Genomic DNA, 16,859 nt, shown 5'->3' with positions numbered 1-16,859 from the left:
TGTGTGTGTGTGTGTGATGTGTGTGTGTGTATAGATGTGCTGTGTGTGTGTGTGTGTGTATAGATGTGCTGTGTGTGTGTATAGATGTGTGTGTGTGTGTGTGTGTGTATAGATGTGTGTGTGTGTGTATAGATGTGTGTGTGTGTGTGTGTGTGTGTGTGTGTGTGTGTGTGTGTGTGTGTGTGTGTGTGTGTGTGTGGTGTGTGTGTGTGTGTGTGTGTGTGTGTGTGTGTGTGTGTGTGTGTGTGTGTATAGATGTGTGTGTGTGTGTGTGAGTGTGTGTATAGATGTGCTGTGTGTGTGTGAGTGTATAGATGTGCTGTGTGTGTGTGTGTGTGTGTGTATAGATGTGCTGTGTGTGTGTGTGTGAGTGTGTATAGATGTGCTGTGTGTGTGTGTGTGTAGATGTGTGTGTGTGTGTGTATAGATGTGCTGTGTGTGTGTGTGATGTGTATGTGTGTGTGTGTGTGTGTGTGTGTGTGTGTGTGTGTGTGCTGTGTGTGTGTATAGATGTGCTAGATGTGTTGGGTGTGTGTGTGTGATGTGTGAGTGAGTGTATAGATGTGCTGTGTGTGTGTATAGATGTGCTGTGTGTGTGTATAGATGTGCTGTGTGTGTGTATAGATGTGCTGTGTGTGTGAGTGAGTGTATAGATGTGCTGTGTGTGTGTATAGATGTGCTGTGTGTGTGTGAGTGTGTGTATAGATGTGCTGTGTGTTAAATGTAAGTGCAGGCTCTGACTCCCTCCTCTCCTCTGCAGATGTTTGGCTGTGGTTCTGTCGCTCAGCTAGTTCTCAGCGGTGGATCTCATGGACAGTTCCTGACTGTCAACTTCGCTTTCGGCTTTGCTGCGACCCTGGGCGTCCTGGTGTCTGGCCAGGTGTCAGGTAAGAGCTGTCCGGTAGCTGGTGAGTGAGGAGGGGATGATTCCAGTTTCAGATTTCTGCATGTTTCCAATGCTTGTTGTGGTGCAGAGAGCTCTTCACTCCTACTAGTTCAGGAATTTTAAGACTTTCCATGGCACCATCTTAATGCACATTATAATTAAACGTTCCTGTGCTAGAATCCCACACAAGTATTGGAGTGAATTAAGTCATTTTCCTACCCGCTTTGATACTGGGGTAGGATTATCCAAAGAAATATCCAATAACCACGTCTCATTAGGTGAGGTCTACACCACTCCCTAATAGAGGGGTGCAAATATAACCTAAAACCATTAGTGCTGAGTAGGCTTTCCAGTGTAACTTAACTGCATACACACCTCAAAAGATACTGGCTAAGCAAGAATGCAATTTAGACAACAAAGGGGGCAAGAGAGTCTCCAAGTGACAATGTTTACCTCAGTCAGGTGAGGTGCATTGCCCCACATACTACCAAAACCTGTCTTCATAATTTTGTCTGTTCTCTTTACAGTACAGAACTGGTAGTGTTTTTGTGACTCAGCTGTAGGAGACAGGCACACAGATGTCCTTAACAGGACGCTCCTAGATCAAGATGGTGACACAAATTTAAAGATTAAAACACACGCAACGCACTCGAATCCACCCACACAGTGGTTCTATAAACCACACCCGGCAAGTGTGTTCACCCTTGTGTGAAATTGCTAAGACTTGTTTGTATTTGCTTTGTGCTATCTGCACACTAACATTACATGCGTTTTAAGTATTATGCCTTTTATCTTTTAACAAGTGAATTTGAACTTGCAGGTGTTCAGGATAAGCTAGTGCTTCTCACACAGTGGAATTCATTGGTTTGCAGTAGCATGGTTACTTATTTTCTGAGTAAAGGAGCTGCATTTAGCAAGTACACATTTGAGCTATGACTACTCTTAATTAGTTATTCGTTCTGCTCGTGCGTAACGTTAATGCTATTTTCCGGTTTGTTCGGACAAATCCTTGACCTTCCTGACCTCTCTCTGCAGGTGGGCATCTGAACCCGGCTCTGACCTTTGCCGTCTGTCTGCTGGGGCGGGAGCCGTGGCTCAAGCTGCCAGTGTACTTCTTGGCGCAGACGGTGGGTGCCTTCCTGGGGGCAGGGGTCATCTTCGGAATGTACTTCGGTGAGTGGGCACACCCCAAAATATAAATTACAAATAGTCGTGTTTGGTAAGGTTATCAAATAACGTCTGGGTTGCGTTCACAGATGCCTTGTGGATGTTTGGGAATAACGAGCTGTTAGTGACAGGAGGAAACGCTACCGCCGGGATCTTTGCTACCTATCCATCTCAACACTTGACCCTGCTCAATGGCTTCTTTGACCAGGTAAGGAGCTGAAGCAGTTTAGCTGGCTGCATTGGCACTTTCCCAGTCGGGTGCACTTATACCTTGTGAAAATCCCATTCAGTGAATATAATGAGCCACTGCAGCACACTGCTCCTTTTTCTTTTTATGCAGAACGCTTATGAGAAGCTACTTTTCATAAGAAATGAATCAAAGTTCTTGGCCTCAGACAGCCCACTTTGAGGTAAAAAGGATTGATTGATGCAATTATAAAATTGCTCCATCAATCGCTTTAATAAAATCGCAAAACTAAGACTTAAAGACTTGTTTTGGAGTCCTCTGCACCTCCCTGAAGATGCTGATTCATAATTTCAAGTACGGTAACTGAGTCAAGTAGACAGACATTTCAGCTAGTGTCCTCAAAGGGGCAATATCTGGATTGTTTTGTCTACTTGACTTGGTTTCTAGTCTCTAATCTCTCCCTCTTTTCTCTCCTCCGCTGCAGATGATCGGTACCGCTGCCCTGATCGTGTGCCTCCTGGCCATTGTGGACCCCTACAACAACCCGATCCCCAGGGGTCTGGAGGCCTTTACTGTGGGCTTCGTCGTCTTGGTCATCGGTCAGTCCATGGGCTTCAACTCTGGCTACGCTGTCAACCCTGCCAGAGACTTTGGTCCTCGCCTCTTCACTGCCATAGCCGGCTGGGGCTCGGAGGTCTTTACGTACGTCACAACCACCAACTTCATCATCCGTTTACCCTGTTTATGTCTATTTATATCACCAGAACGGCTTAAAGACTACTTTAAAGGAGCCTTTCTTAGTTTACTCCCCTGTGTTGGGCAGGGATGAAAATAACTCCTATTGCATAGCAGTTTCACCCATTCCAGGTTTTACTACAAGCTTGATTAGCCACAGTGTATAGGTAACTAGCTCGGGTGTGTCTTATTAAACTCATAGTAAAACCAAAAATGGATCAGACTGCTATGCAATTGGAATCTTATTTCCATCCTTAGGAACAATTAGGAAAGGTCCTCTCTGTTGGAGTTTCTCTTTGATTTCAATGTTTCCTCACCTGGAGTCCTATTCTACTGGGCTGTGGTGGTGTGTGTTTTTATTTCTTATTATGAGAATGCCAGAGCTTAGGTCTGTCTTTTCTTTTCCAGCGCTGGACCTCACTGGTGGTGGGTGCCCATCTTTGCCCCCTTCCTGGGTGCCTTCATCGGGGTCATGGTGTACCAGTTCATGGTGGGCTTCCACACGGAGGGCGAGGCCAAAGACAGTGCGAGGGAGGACAACGAGGAGAACATCAAGCTGTCCAACATCCACTCTAAACAGATAGCTTGATCAGGTCCCTGCCCTGTCTAGCACACACAGAACATTCTGACCTCCATACACATTGTAACTGTAACAGCCCCCCATGCTTTCAGAAGATTGCACACCGGTCTGTCATTGTGGGGGCGTCTCCCTTGCATTCCAGCTCAGAGAGGAGGAGGAGGAGGAGGGGTGGAGGGACACACACACAATACCCTTTTCTCTACTGATGGAATTTGATCTTCCAGAGAACCCTGTTGATGTAGTGTCAGTGTCTTTATATTTGTCCTGACATTTCTTGGATTAGAGTAGTCTGTATCTAGTTTCTACAGCTTTTTACTTTTTTTTCTAGTGTTTTTGGTTTTGTCAGGTTTTACTTTAGACTTTTACTAAGTGAACAAACCTTGAATCCTGTCTGGGCAGCACATAGGCAGTCGGCCAACGTTGGGTGGGATCTTCAACTGTCTTTGTGTGAAGCACAGTGAGTAAATTTAGCAGGTCTTGTTAGTGTGAGCAGTAGAGTGACAATCTCTCTGTGTTCCTGTGGCATCCTCCTGCCTTGTAGAAAATCAATGCTGGTCGTGGGACTGTGCGAGTCCACAGCACACCTATGCACACTGTTACAATTGTCTTAATTACCCCTTCATTGAAAAGGATTTGAAATGAGCCTAAAATTAATGTACTTTTTTTTTGTTTAGCTTGCCTGGTTACTTTTTTGCTTTTCTGTTAGATCCTTCAAACCACATATCAATAAAAATGGCCTTCAAGTGATGTGTATTTTGTACTGTGTGTGGAAATGTTAAGGTTGAAACATTGAAAATGTAGGGTTGAAACACAAATTATATTATGTATTTTCTACCAAAGGTTGTAAATGCAACTAATGTTTGCTTCATGGAAGTCTTTATTTTTAAACTAACCCTAGGCTGCATTTTAATGCCTGTGCATTCTGACATTGATTCATTATTTTGCTTGTTTCATATCATGGAGGTGTGCAGAGGAACATCATTTAGTAAAATATTCAGATTGTTTTTCAACTTGAAGGGGCATTTCAAACGCACATTTCTCTGTTGTCTTTTTGTATGTATTATTAAATGTCTTTGGTCTTGCTCAATAAAGACCCTATTAAACACATGATATGGTTTTTCAAAGGGATTTTGTGAGAAACAAGTCATCTTGAACTGCAAGGCCACTTAGAGCAAATGGCTCTACTGTAGCTATCCCGCCCCCATTACCCATTAACATGATGATAAAAACAGGTACAGCGCTCCACAGCTTGGTCTAGCATATATTAGAAAGTTGACTGTGGCGGAAATAACATGCAAGCCATCCAATATAACTTCAAATGTGCATGGGTGTATTACACATACTGATATAAAAGATGCATTTGGAAAGCAAAAAAAAACAAACAACATTACTGTGTGCTACATACCTAGCAACATTGACTTTTCAAAATAAGGGCGCTTCTGTAAACTGAAGTCTTTGTGGCCTGAATTTAAGTGAATACCTACATAAGACAAAGGAAGACAACTATACCACTTCTGCTTTTAAAAAGGAAAAATATCAATCAGAAAAACTATGAGATGCCTCACAATCAGATTCTCTCCTGTATGACATGCCTCACAATCAGATTCTCACCTGTATGACATGCCTCACAATCAGATTCTCTCCTGTATGACAAGCCTCACAATCAGATTCTCTCCTGTATGACATGCCTCACAATCAGATTCTCTCCTGTATGACATGCCTCACAATCAGATTCTCTCCTGTATGACATGCCTCACAATCAGATTCTCTCCTGTATGACAAGCCTCACAATCAGATTCTCTCCTGTATGACATGCCTCACAATCAGATTCTCTCCTGTATGACATGCCTCACAATCCTCACAATCAGATGCCTCTCTCCTGTATGACAAGCCTCACAATCAGATTCTCTCCTGTATGACATGCCTCACAATCAGATTCTCTCCTGTATGACATGCCTCACAATCAGATTCTCTCCTGTATGACATGCCTCACAATCAGATTCTCTCCTGTATGAGATGCCTCACAATCAGATTCTCTCCTGTATGAGATGCCTCACAATCAGATTCTCTCCTGTATGACATGCCTCACAATCAGATTCTCTCCTGTATGACATGCCTCACAATCAGATTCTCTCCATGCCTCACAATCAGATTCTCTCCTGTATGAGATGCCTCACAATCAGATTCTCTCCTGTATGAGATGCCTCACAATCAGATTCTCTCCTGTATGAGATGCCTCACAATCAGACAATCTCTCCTGTATGAGATGCCTCACTCAGATTCTCTCCTGTATGAGATGCCTCACAATCAGATTCTCTCCTGTATGAGATGCCTCATCAATCAGATTCTCAGATTCTCTCTGTATGAGATGCCTCACAATCAGATTCTCTCCTGATGCCTCACAATCAGATTCTCTCCTGTATGAGATGCCTCTCTCAAATCAGATTCTCTCCTGTATGACATGCCTCAATCAGATTCTCTCCTGTATGAGATGCCTCATAATCAGATGTCTCACAATCAGATTCTCTCCTGTATGAGATGCCTCACAATCAGATTCTCACCTGTATGAGATGTCTCATAATCAGATTCTCTCCCTGTATGATTCTCTCCTGTATGAGATGCCTCACAATCAGATTCTCTCCTGTATGAGATGCCTCACAATCAGATTCTCACCTGTATGAGATGTCTCACAATCAGATTCTCTCCTGTATGACATGCCTCACAATCAGATTCTCTCCTGTATGACATGCCTCACAATCAGATTCTCTCCTGTATGAGATGCCTCAATCAATCATGAGATGTCTCAATCAGATTCTCACCTGTATGAGATGTCTCACAATCAGATTCTCTCCTGTATGAGATGCCTCACAATCAGATTCTCTCCTGTATGAGATGCCTCACAATCAGATTCTCTCCTGTATGAGATGCCTCACAATCAGATTCTCTCCTGTATGAGATGCCTCACAATCAGATTCTCTCCTGTATGACATGCCTCACAATCAGATTCTCTCCTGTATGACATGCCTCACAATCAGATTCTCTCCTGTATGACATGCCTCACAATCAGATTCTCTCCTGTATGACATGCCTCATCAATCAGATCAGATTCTCTCCTGTATGACATGCCTCACAATCAGATTCTCTCCTGTATGAGATGCCTCACAATCAGATTCTCTCCTGTATGAGATGCCTCACAATCAGATTCTCTCCTGTATGAGATGCCTCACAATCAGATTCTCACCTGTATGAGATGCCTCATCAATCAGATGCCTCTCTCCTGTATGAGATGCCTCACAATCAGATTCTCTCCATGCCTCACAATCAGATTCTCTCCTGTATGAGATGCCTCACAATCAGATTCTCTCCTGTATGAGATGCCTCACAATCAGATTCTCTGTATGACCTGTATGAGATGAGATGCCTCACAATCAGATTCTCACCTGTATGAGATGCCTCACAATCAGATTCTCTCCTGTATGACATGCCTCACAATCAGATTCTCTCCTGTATATGCCTCACAATCAGATTCTCTCCTGTATGAGATGCCTCACAATCTCACAATCAGATTCTCTCCTGTATGACATGCCTCACAATCAGATTCTCTCCTGTATGAGCCTCACAATCAGATCCTCTCATGCCTCACAATCAGATTCTCTCCTGTATGAGATGCCTCACAATCAGATTCTCTCCTGTATGAGATGCCTCACAATCAGATTCTCTCCTGTATGAGATGCCTCACAATCAGATTCTCTCCTGTATGAGATGCCTCACAATCAGATTCTCTCCTGTATGAGATGCCTCACAATCAGATTCTCTCCTGTATGAGATGCCTCACAATCAGATTCTCTCCTGTATGAGATGCCTCACAATCAGATTCTCTCCTGTATGAGATGCCTCACAATCAGATTCTCTCCTGTATGAGATGCCTCACAATCAGATTCTCACCTGTATGAGATGCCTCACAATCAGATTCTCTCCTGTATGAGATGCCTCACAATCAGATTCTCTCCTGTATGAGATGCCTCACAATCAGATTCTCTCCTGTATGAGATGTCTCATAATCAGATTCTCTCCTGTATGCCTCACAATCAGATTCTCTCCTGTATGAGATGCCTCACAATCAGATTCTCTCCTGTATATGCCTCACAATGCCTGTATGAGATGCCTCACAATCAGATTCTCTCCTGTATGACATGCCTCACAATCAGATTCTCTCCTGTATGACATGCCTCACAATCAGATTCTCTCCTGTATGATGCCTATGCCTCACAATCAGATTCTCTCCTGTATGACATGCCTCACAATCAGATTCTCTCCTGTATGCCTCACAATCAGATTCTCTCCTGTATGAGATGCCTCACAATCAGATTCTCTCCTGTATGAGATGCCTCACAATCAGATTCTCTCCTGTATGAGATGCCTCACAATCAGATTCTCACCTGTATGAGATCTCACAATCAGATTCTCACCTGTATGAGATGCCTCACAATCAGATTCTCTCCTGTATGACATGCCTCACAATCAGATTCTCACCTGTATGACATGCCTCACAATCAGATTCTCTCCTGTATGACATGCCTCACAATCAGATCCTCTCCTGTATGACATGCCTCACAATCAGATTCTCTCCTGTATGACATGCCTCACAATCAGATTCTCTCCTGTATGACATGCCTCACAATCAGATCCTCTCCTGTATGACATGCCTCACAATCAGATTCTCTCCTGTATGACATGCCTCACAATCAGATCCTCTCCTGTATGACATGCCTCACAATCAGATTCTCTCCTGTATCCAGATGCCTCTCAGATTCTCTCCTGTATGACATGCCTCACAATCAGATTCTCTCCTGTATGAGATGCCTCACAATCAGATTCTCTCCTGTATGAGATGCCTCACAATCAGATTCTCTCCTGTATGAGATGCCTCACAATCAGATTCTCTCCTGTATGACATGCCTCACAATCAGATTCTCTCCTGTATGACATGCCTCACAATCAGATTCTCTCCTGTATGACATGCCTCACAATCAGATTCTCTCCTGTATGACATGCCTCACAATCAGATTCTCTCCTGTATGACATGCCTCACAATCAGATTCTCTCCTGTATGACATGCCTCACAATCAGATTCTCTCCTGTATGACATGCCTCACAATCAGATTCTCTCCTGTATGACATGCCTCACAATCAGATTCTCTCCTGTATGAGATGCCTCACAATCAGATTCTCTCCTGTATGAGATGCCTCACAATCAGATTCTCTCCTGTATGACATGCCTCACAATCAGATTCTCTCCTGTATGACATGCCTCACAATCAGATTCTCTCCTGTATGACATGCCTCACAATCAGATTCTCTCCTGTATGAGATGCCTCACAATCAGATTCTCTCCTGTATGACATGCCTCACAATCAGATTCTCTCCTGTATGAGATGCCTCACAATCAGATTCTCTCCTGTATGACATGCCTCACAATCAGATTCTCTCCTGTATGACATGCCTCACAATCAGATTCTCTCCTGTATGACATGCCTCACAATCAGATTCTCTCCTGTATGAGATGCCTCACAATCAGATTCTCTCCTGTATGAGATGCCTCACAATCAGATTCTCTCCTGTATGAGATGCCTCACAATCAGATTCTCTCCTGTATGACATGCCTCACAATGCCTCACAATCAGATTCTCTCCTGTATGATATGCCTCACAATCAGATTCTCTCCTGTATGAGATGCCTCACAATCAGATTCTCTCCTGTATGACATGCCTCACAATCAGATTCTCTCCTGTATGACATGCCTCACAATCAGATTCTCTCCTGGCCCCTGTGCTTCTTCTTGTACTGTAGTTGTAGGTGGCTAATTTGGCAGCAGCAATTCTTGCGTTTTGTAACTGAACTGTATCCCCGTTAAGACCACCCACGCAGCATGCTGCATAACATGTCAGTTTATCAGCCGAGATGATTACTGGTTGATAGTTTCTCTGGACATCAATTACATCCTGTGGTTACTTAGTAAAGCCCGGCCACGCAGCATTGGACAGGCTGCACAAAACGTGACAATACGTGGGTTTGTGATTGATATTAAGAGAGGTAATTTCTCAAAGAACCTATGGTGCACGGTGAGGTTGACAGGTTACGATATTAAGCAAGGCGATATAAAACGGCTTAATCTGTATATGGAAAACTACAATGTGGTATTCTATTCAATATGTTAACGTGACATTATTCAGCAGGTTTCATTCGACTTTATAAAACGTATGCCAAACTGTATATTGGGCATTAAAAAGCCCAGGTTCCGTATGCAAATAACAGTTGGAAAGGGGATCCCGATTGGCTGTGTCCCGATAGTCACACTCCCACACCTGCCCTGATTGGCTGTGTCCTGATAGTCACATGCCCACACCTGCCCTGATTGGCTGTGTCCTGATAGTCACATGCCCACACCTGCCCTGATTGGCTGTGTCCCGATAGTCACACGCCCACACCGGCCCTGATTGGCTGTGTTCAGATAGTCACACAACCACACCTGCCCTGACTGTCCCTCCCCCCCCTCCATTCATCAAGGTGTCTCTGAGTGTGTGTTCATGGTGGGCTTCCACACAGAGGGTCAGGCCAATTTATTACCACCATCTGGAAATATTTCTTCTGAAGATGGCTTTGTCCAGTACAGAAGGGGATATTGCACACATTTGTTGTTATTTTGACATGTATTTATGTTTTTATTTTACTCATTACAAGGTGAATGGAGACGGTATTCTGCTCCACTACAGTAGTAAATATACTAATTAGCAGTACGATGTTCTCTGATCTTCAAAATCTCCCCCTAGGAAAATATATCACTTGTTATTTAGTTCCCCTTTACAGTTACAGTACACACACACACGTGGTCAACCAGGACACTATATTAGTAAAGTCACTATCTCATGCCTACATATACTGAAAAGAAAGTTATTTGGCAAACATTTTTACGAGAAGTTTTTCTCAACGTCTACGAAGCCTGACAACTATTATGCATGCTGTCAACAAGCACCTTAATATACAGTTCCCATCTCTGAACAGAGCTTGAATGGAGCTGTGTAGTATAATCTTGCTGCAGAGACTAGGTTGACAGCTTGTCCACAGAGACGCAAGTCTCCCCTGAGAAGAAAGATTAACCCGTTTCAAACTGATTCTCCAGCGGCGTGTCAAACTGAATTCAAACACCAAATATTTACTATGACCCCATTAAGTACAGTTCAGCACACCACTGGAGGATCATTTTGAACAGGGTAATACTGCATCTGCAGCTTCCAGCTTTCTTCAAGAAATCAGGATTATTAACCCTTTGCAGTCCATTTATTCAGCGCTTGTCAAGCGTGTCAGGTCCAAATTATTTTCACACTCGCTGTTTACATTTTTTTTTCAGACTAAAACTGGTTTAAAAGGCATTGAATCGCAATAGGACACTCAGTACTGCATCTCCAGCCAAGCCCCACCCCTTGTTCGCTGTATTTTTCACATACCTCTTTTTAGACGTGCATCCTGATAAATCCTCTCCTGATCACTCGTTTTTTATCACCAAACTCCTCAATAATGCGATCAAAGTCATTATTTTATTACTATAACATCTCAAAAAGCTGTGCAAATGCCCGTGATATTCTTTGAGCGCAGGATGCAGAAGCAGCTTTCTCCTTTGTTTATGTCTGTGTTATCTCTGTAGTGCATGGGGCTGTGAGATACGCCCTTTTTCGGCTTCATTTGGCTCCTATCGGTCTCACTTGACCATTGAAAGGTTTCCTTGGCTTTTTCAGGAGAAAAAACTACTTTACATCTTTTTGATAATGTCGGACAGGGTCGACATCGGACTGGAAAGGGAAAATTGTAATGTCAGACCTGATCCGACACAGGACCGCGAAGGGTTAAAAACTGAAATTTCTCTGAAGAGTGAAATTAGTTTCAGGTTCTGATATCGGCTGCTTCACCTAGAATGTGTTTCCAATAAACCATCTTCAAAGGTGTTTACTGTGAAGTGAAACGTCTACAAATTGAGGAAAAAAACATCTGTTAAACTGGATATAAACACACCAGGTATTTCATTGAAGTTCTCTTTGAGCTTTTAATGTTATTTCATGTCTAGTCGTTTATTCACCAGACACAAACATACACTGCAATTGAGAGGATTCAACGTATGTTTTTTTTAAATTTATTTTTTGAAAACCCAGACTTACTGGTCGACTGTTTCTAGCAACTCCCGGGCAGGTTAAAATTAGCTCTCCCGGCATTCTCTAGCTACCGCATGCAGTATATTTACAATTAACCATTGAGACCCCAGGAATCAACAAAGTAAAAAGCCTGCAGCAAAATTACTATACCTATTCAGTACACTTTACGCAGACGATACTCAAATCTATATTAATTCTAAACCTGATATCAATGTTGCTGCCTCTGCCTGTATCTCTGATATAAAAAAATGGGATGTTGCAACATTTTTTCCACCTTAATTGTGACAAGACTGAGTTAATGCTGTTAGGTACTCCCTGCCAGCTTGGTAAAACCAAATGCTTTAATCTGTCTGTTGATGGAACCATGCTTGAGTTCAGATCTAAGATAGATGAAAAATTTGGGTGTTATTTTTGATCCTGGGTTAACTTTTGAATCGCATGTGCTGAATACTGCCAAGGTTTCCTTTTTTCACCTTAGAAATATTGCCAGACTGCGTCCCATTCTTTCTCTACCTGCAGCTGAAAAACTGGTTCATGCTTTTGTTTCTCCAGGATCGATTACTGTAACGCCCTGCTTGCTGGGATGTCTAATAGCATCCTCACTAAAATTCTTTGCACCTGCCCTGTCTCCTGAATGTTCCTGTTCCAATTCACAGTCAAATTGAATAGTGTTAGTCTAGCCCACAGACCCTGTGCTGATTTTATTTTAGTAGGTAGGTTCAGTCAAAAAACAAAATAACAGTCAATATAATTGTCTTTCAGAGATTGCCACCCTTATTAAATCAGCTAAGATCTGCGGTTAGAGCTGTCCTGGGAGCCAGTAGGCTGGGTGGTCTAATCTGATGCTCTATACATCTTTCAAAATGTTCCTATGTTTCCATATAAAAAAAAGTTAATCTGGAGCAAAGTGGGGAGGGTAAGGCAAAACCGGACAGATCAGTGCAGTCATTAAAAACAGGTTTCGCTGTTTCAGTTTGCACCGTTTTTTGTCAAGTCTTTGAAAGGCGTGAGCAGATGAACAATAACAAGGACACCAAATACTCAGCTTAATTTAATGCTGTGCTTTGTATTTTTTTTTTTTTTAAATTCAGTGCCAGGATCTTAATGTTTCCTGGTTACGCCTACAAAATCCTTTAAAAACCTTTTTAACATGTTTTATGTAACAGCAAGTACAAAGCATACCACCACATATTTTTCAGTGGGTACTTTTATTGATTTACATATTGATTGATTGATTTATTGATTGATTATAGCACACGAAAGTATGCTGTTATTGATATTCAAGAAGCCTGCACACAGCCCAGCAGAATGGAGGGATTATTAAAGCCCCTGTGCCTTGAACCTTATCCTTGGATTTTGGTGAGTTAATTAGAATTTTCCTCCAATAGGTGTCAGTATTCTAGTATAATAAGTAGCCATTAGTGAGTGTGTTTGGATAATGAATTAAAATTTGGAGATTCAGGTAAGGGAAAGGGAAGAGAAGTCATCATTGTTATTGCTTGATTATTCTGTACAAGGCTGTATCCTCGCAATGTCATCTAGCGCATCAATTTAAATAAACAAACACCTCCTTCATAACATCTTTGGAATGAACTTCCCTAAGTAATTCATCCTGCCGAAGAATCTCTCCAGGTCTTTTATTTTGCATTCTGTTTGTGGCATGTGCTTCAATTTTACTCTGCTCTGGTTTCATTCCATCACTTGTAAGCACCTGTCCCAGATATTTTATTTCTCTAAGTCTTCTTTTCCCTTGCTCTTTCCTGGAATTGCTTCAGTCTGTAGTCGTGTTTGGCATCAGTTAGTTTACATGTGATCTCCTCTACTATGGACAACTGATATGCATTCAAATCCCTTGGATCCAGGCAAACTCTTAGACTCTATTGAATTGACCCACTGTGGCAAAGTGGTTTGCAATGTGCAGGTGCAGGAGTGATGCGGTGATCAATAACAGACAGACAACGATAATCCAGGTGCAATGGTGTTTATTTATAATCCAAAAAGTCACTTGACAACTGTAAATAATAATGAATGGTAGTACACAATGATGTGTACCACACAGTATAACCCAGGGGCTCAGTCCCCAAACAATAAACACAGCATTTAATACACACCCAATATACAAACACGGTCACCAGTCCAAAGTGAGTGTTGTAGTGCTCATGGTGTAAATACAATTTATCATGAAACAAGTACAGTGTTGTTTGGGTTTTATACTGGCCTGTAGCGACAGCTCCGGATCGTGTTACCAGTCTAATAATAACAAACAAGTATAATTAGACAAGACAAAACACTCATGATATTCAATACGGTTCTCCTTCCGGTTCAACGTTAACCATAACAAAGGAACAGATCATTTCGCTACATCCGCTTATATACCATCAATCACGCCCCCTTGATTAACAATTGCAACTGCTCCTCCAATCCACGGCTGCCATCACGGGTCGATGATTTAGTGTACCGTAGCTCCACCCCCTTTCTAGATGACCAACTTCTGCCTAATCCTGGGAATAAATTGTCTGGCCATCCAATCCAGGGCACTCTGTTCAACTCGACTGTAGGCAGAAAATAGAAGTCAACCATCTTGACTGAAGCTCGTAGCTGCACGTACAAAAAACGAATCCTGTGCTATCAATATGGGGCAGGCAGCGATTGGAGAAACCACGGTGTGGGGCTGACTACAAGGAGGAGTTGGGTAGTACAAAGGGGACGCAGCTATGTAAGTACAGCCCCTTGTGCTGAGACATTTGACCAGCCGGAGCATGTTTGCTTTGCTTTGCTATGTTTGTATATTACAGAGAATTAAGGAGGAGATCGGGAGCCGCAGCCACGTGGCCAGCTCACTACATGAATCACAGCCTCACTGCACAGCACTGCACAGCCTCACTGCACATGACAGCACCACATGACAGCACAGCACTGCACAGCACTGCACAGCCTCACTGCACATCACAGAGCCACATCACAGCGCAGCACAGCACTGCATTGCACTGCACAGCTCGGCACATCAGCCTCACTGCACATCACAGCGCAGCACTGCACTGCACGGAACTGCACAGCAAAGCCTCACAGCACATCACAGCACAGCGCAGCACTGCACAGCACTGCATAGCTCGGCACAGCATGGCACAGCCTCACTGCACATCGCAGCACCACATCACAGCACAGCACAGCACTGCATAGCTCGGTACAGCATGGCACAGCCTCACTGCACATCATAGCACAGCACAGCCTCACTGCACATCACAGAACTGCACAGCAAAGCCTCACAGCACAGCATGGCACATCACGGCACAGAACAGCACAGCACAGACACTCACATCACTTTCACCCGAACCACAGAGCTCAGTTTAGTGCACGGAGGATTGCTGTTAAATTAGTTTTGTTTTGTTTGGGACTACAGCCAAGTGTATTTTGATTCCCCTATACCATTGGTGGTATAGAGGTGACTTGTTTTCTTTTTGTGAATTATTGCATTAAATATGGACGTTTTTGGAAAGGATACGGTGTGTTTGCTTGTTATTTATTATCACACCACTCACCACTCTGTCACAGCATGACTGGAGCTTTTCTGCCTGGGTGTATTTTGGGCGGAGTGGTTTCATCTATTTAAATAGAATATTCCCCTTCCAGGCAGCCAGTACCTTGAAACACATCCTCATACTCACTGAACATAAGTTGTGGTTACAGCCATTACTCTCTGAATGAGGTTCAAATTGTCACATGATCTTATTCCTAGAATGGGTTTTTGCATCTGTTTTCACTGCTAGGAATTGAAGTGGATGGAACACGAGGTGGAACAGCCCGGTCTGCGTGAGGTGGAACAGCCCGGTCTGCGTGAGGTGGAACAGCCTGGACTGTACACGATGGAACAGTCCAGCTTGCACGCGGTGGAACAGCCCGGTCTGCGTGCGATGGAACAGCCCGGACTGTACACGATGGAACAGTCCAGCTTGCACGCGGTGGAACAGTCCAGCTTGCACGCGGTGGAACAGCCCGGTCTGCGCGCGGTGGAACAGCCCGGTCTGCGTGCGGTGGAACAGCCCGGTCTGCATGCGGTGGAACAGCCCGGTCTGCGCGCGGTGGAACAGCCCGGTCTGCACGCGGTGGAACAGCCCGGTCTGCACGCGGTGGAACAGCCCGGTCTGCACGCGGTGGAACAGCCCGGTCTGCGCGCGGTGGAACAGCCCGGTCTGCACGCGGTGGAACAGCCCGGTCTGCACGCGGTGGAACAGCCCGGTCTGCGTGCGGTGGAACAGCCTGGACTGTACACGATGGAACAGTCCAGCTTGCACGCGGTGGAACAGCCCGGTCTGCGCGCGGTGGAACAGCCCGGTCTGCGTGCGGTGGAACAGCCCGGTCTGCACGCGGTGGAACAGCCCGGTCTGCACGCGGTGGAACAGCCCGGTCTGCGCGCGGTGGAACAGCCCGGTCTGCGTGCGGTGGAACAGCCCGGTCTGCACGCGGTGGAACAGCCCGGTCTGCACGCGGTGGAACAGCCCGGTCTGCACACGGTGGAACAGCCCGGTCTGCACGCGGTGGAACAGCCCGGTCTGCACGCGGTGGAACAGCCCGGACTGTACACGATGGAACAGTCCAGCTTGCACGCGGTGGAACAGCCCGGTCTGCACGCGGTGGAACAGCCCGGACTGTACACGATGGAACAGTCCAGCTTGCACGCGGTGGAACAGCCCGGTCTGCATGCGGTGGAACAGCCCGGACTGTACACGATGGAACAGTCCAGCTTGCACGCGGTGGAACAGCTCGGTCTGCACGCGGTGGAACAGCCCGGTCTGCGCGCGGTGGAACAGCCCGGTCTGCACGGGGTGGAACAGCTCGGTCTGCGTGTGGTGGAACAGCCCGGTCTGCGTGCGGTGGAATAGCCCGGACTGTACACGATGGAACAGTCCAGCTTGCACGCGGTGGAACAGCCCGGTCTGCACGCGGTGGAACAGCCCGGTCTGCACGGGGTGGAACAGCCCGGTCTGCGTGTGGTGGAACAGCCCGGTCTGCGTGCGGTGGAACAGCCCGGACTGTACACGATGGAACAGTCCAGCTTGCACGCGGTGGAACAGCCCGGTCTGCACGCGGTGGAACAGCCCG

At 44.9% G+C, this 16,859-nt stretch overlaps 1 protein-coding gene across 1 annotated transcript in view; it reads left to right on the top strand.

Moving 5' to 3' along the window:
- Positions 1 to 4,662, top strand: part of LOC121304539 (aquaporin-3-like) — a 13,395-nt gene extending 8,733 nt beyond the window's left edge. Inside the window, exons 2-6 of the mRNA XM_041235755.1 lie at positions 761 to 887; positions 1,922 to 2,059; positions 2,143 to 2,261; positions 2,725 to 2,942; positions 3,384 to 4,662. Coding sequence (XP_041091689.1) covers positions 761 to 887; positions 1,922 to 2,059; positions 2,143 to 2,261; positions 2,725 to 2,942; positions 3,384 to 3,564 — 783 coding nt within the window. The 3' untranslated portion in view covers positions 3,565 to 4,662. The remainder of the gene's footprint in view (positions 1 to 760; positions 888 to 1,921; positions 2,060 to 2,142; positions 2,262 to 2,724; positions 2,943 to 3,383) is intronic.
- Positions 4,663 to 16,859: the final 12,197 nt, after the last annotated feature.

The sequence above is a fragment of the Polyodon spathula genome, chromosome 1 (assembly GCF_017654505.1).
Source record: "Polyodon spathula isolate WHYD16114869_AA chromosome 1, ASM1765450v1, whole genome shotgun sequence".
Lineage (NCBI taxonomy): Eukaryota > Metazoa > Chordata > Actinopteri > Acipenseriformes > Polyodontidae > Polyodon > Polyodon spathula.
Note: the sequence above shows the minus strand (reverse complement) of the source record. Positions and strands in the feature narration are given on the sequence as shown.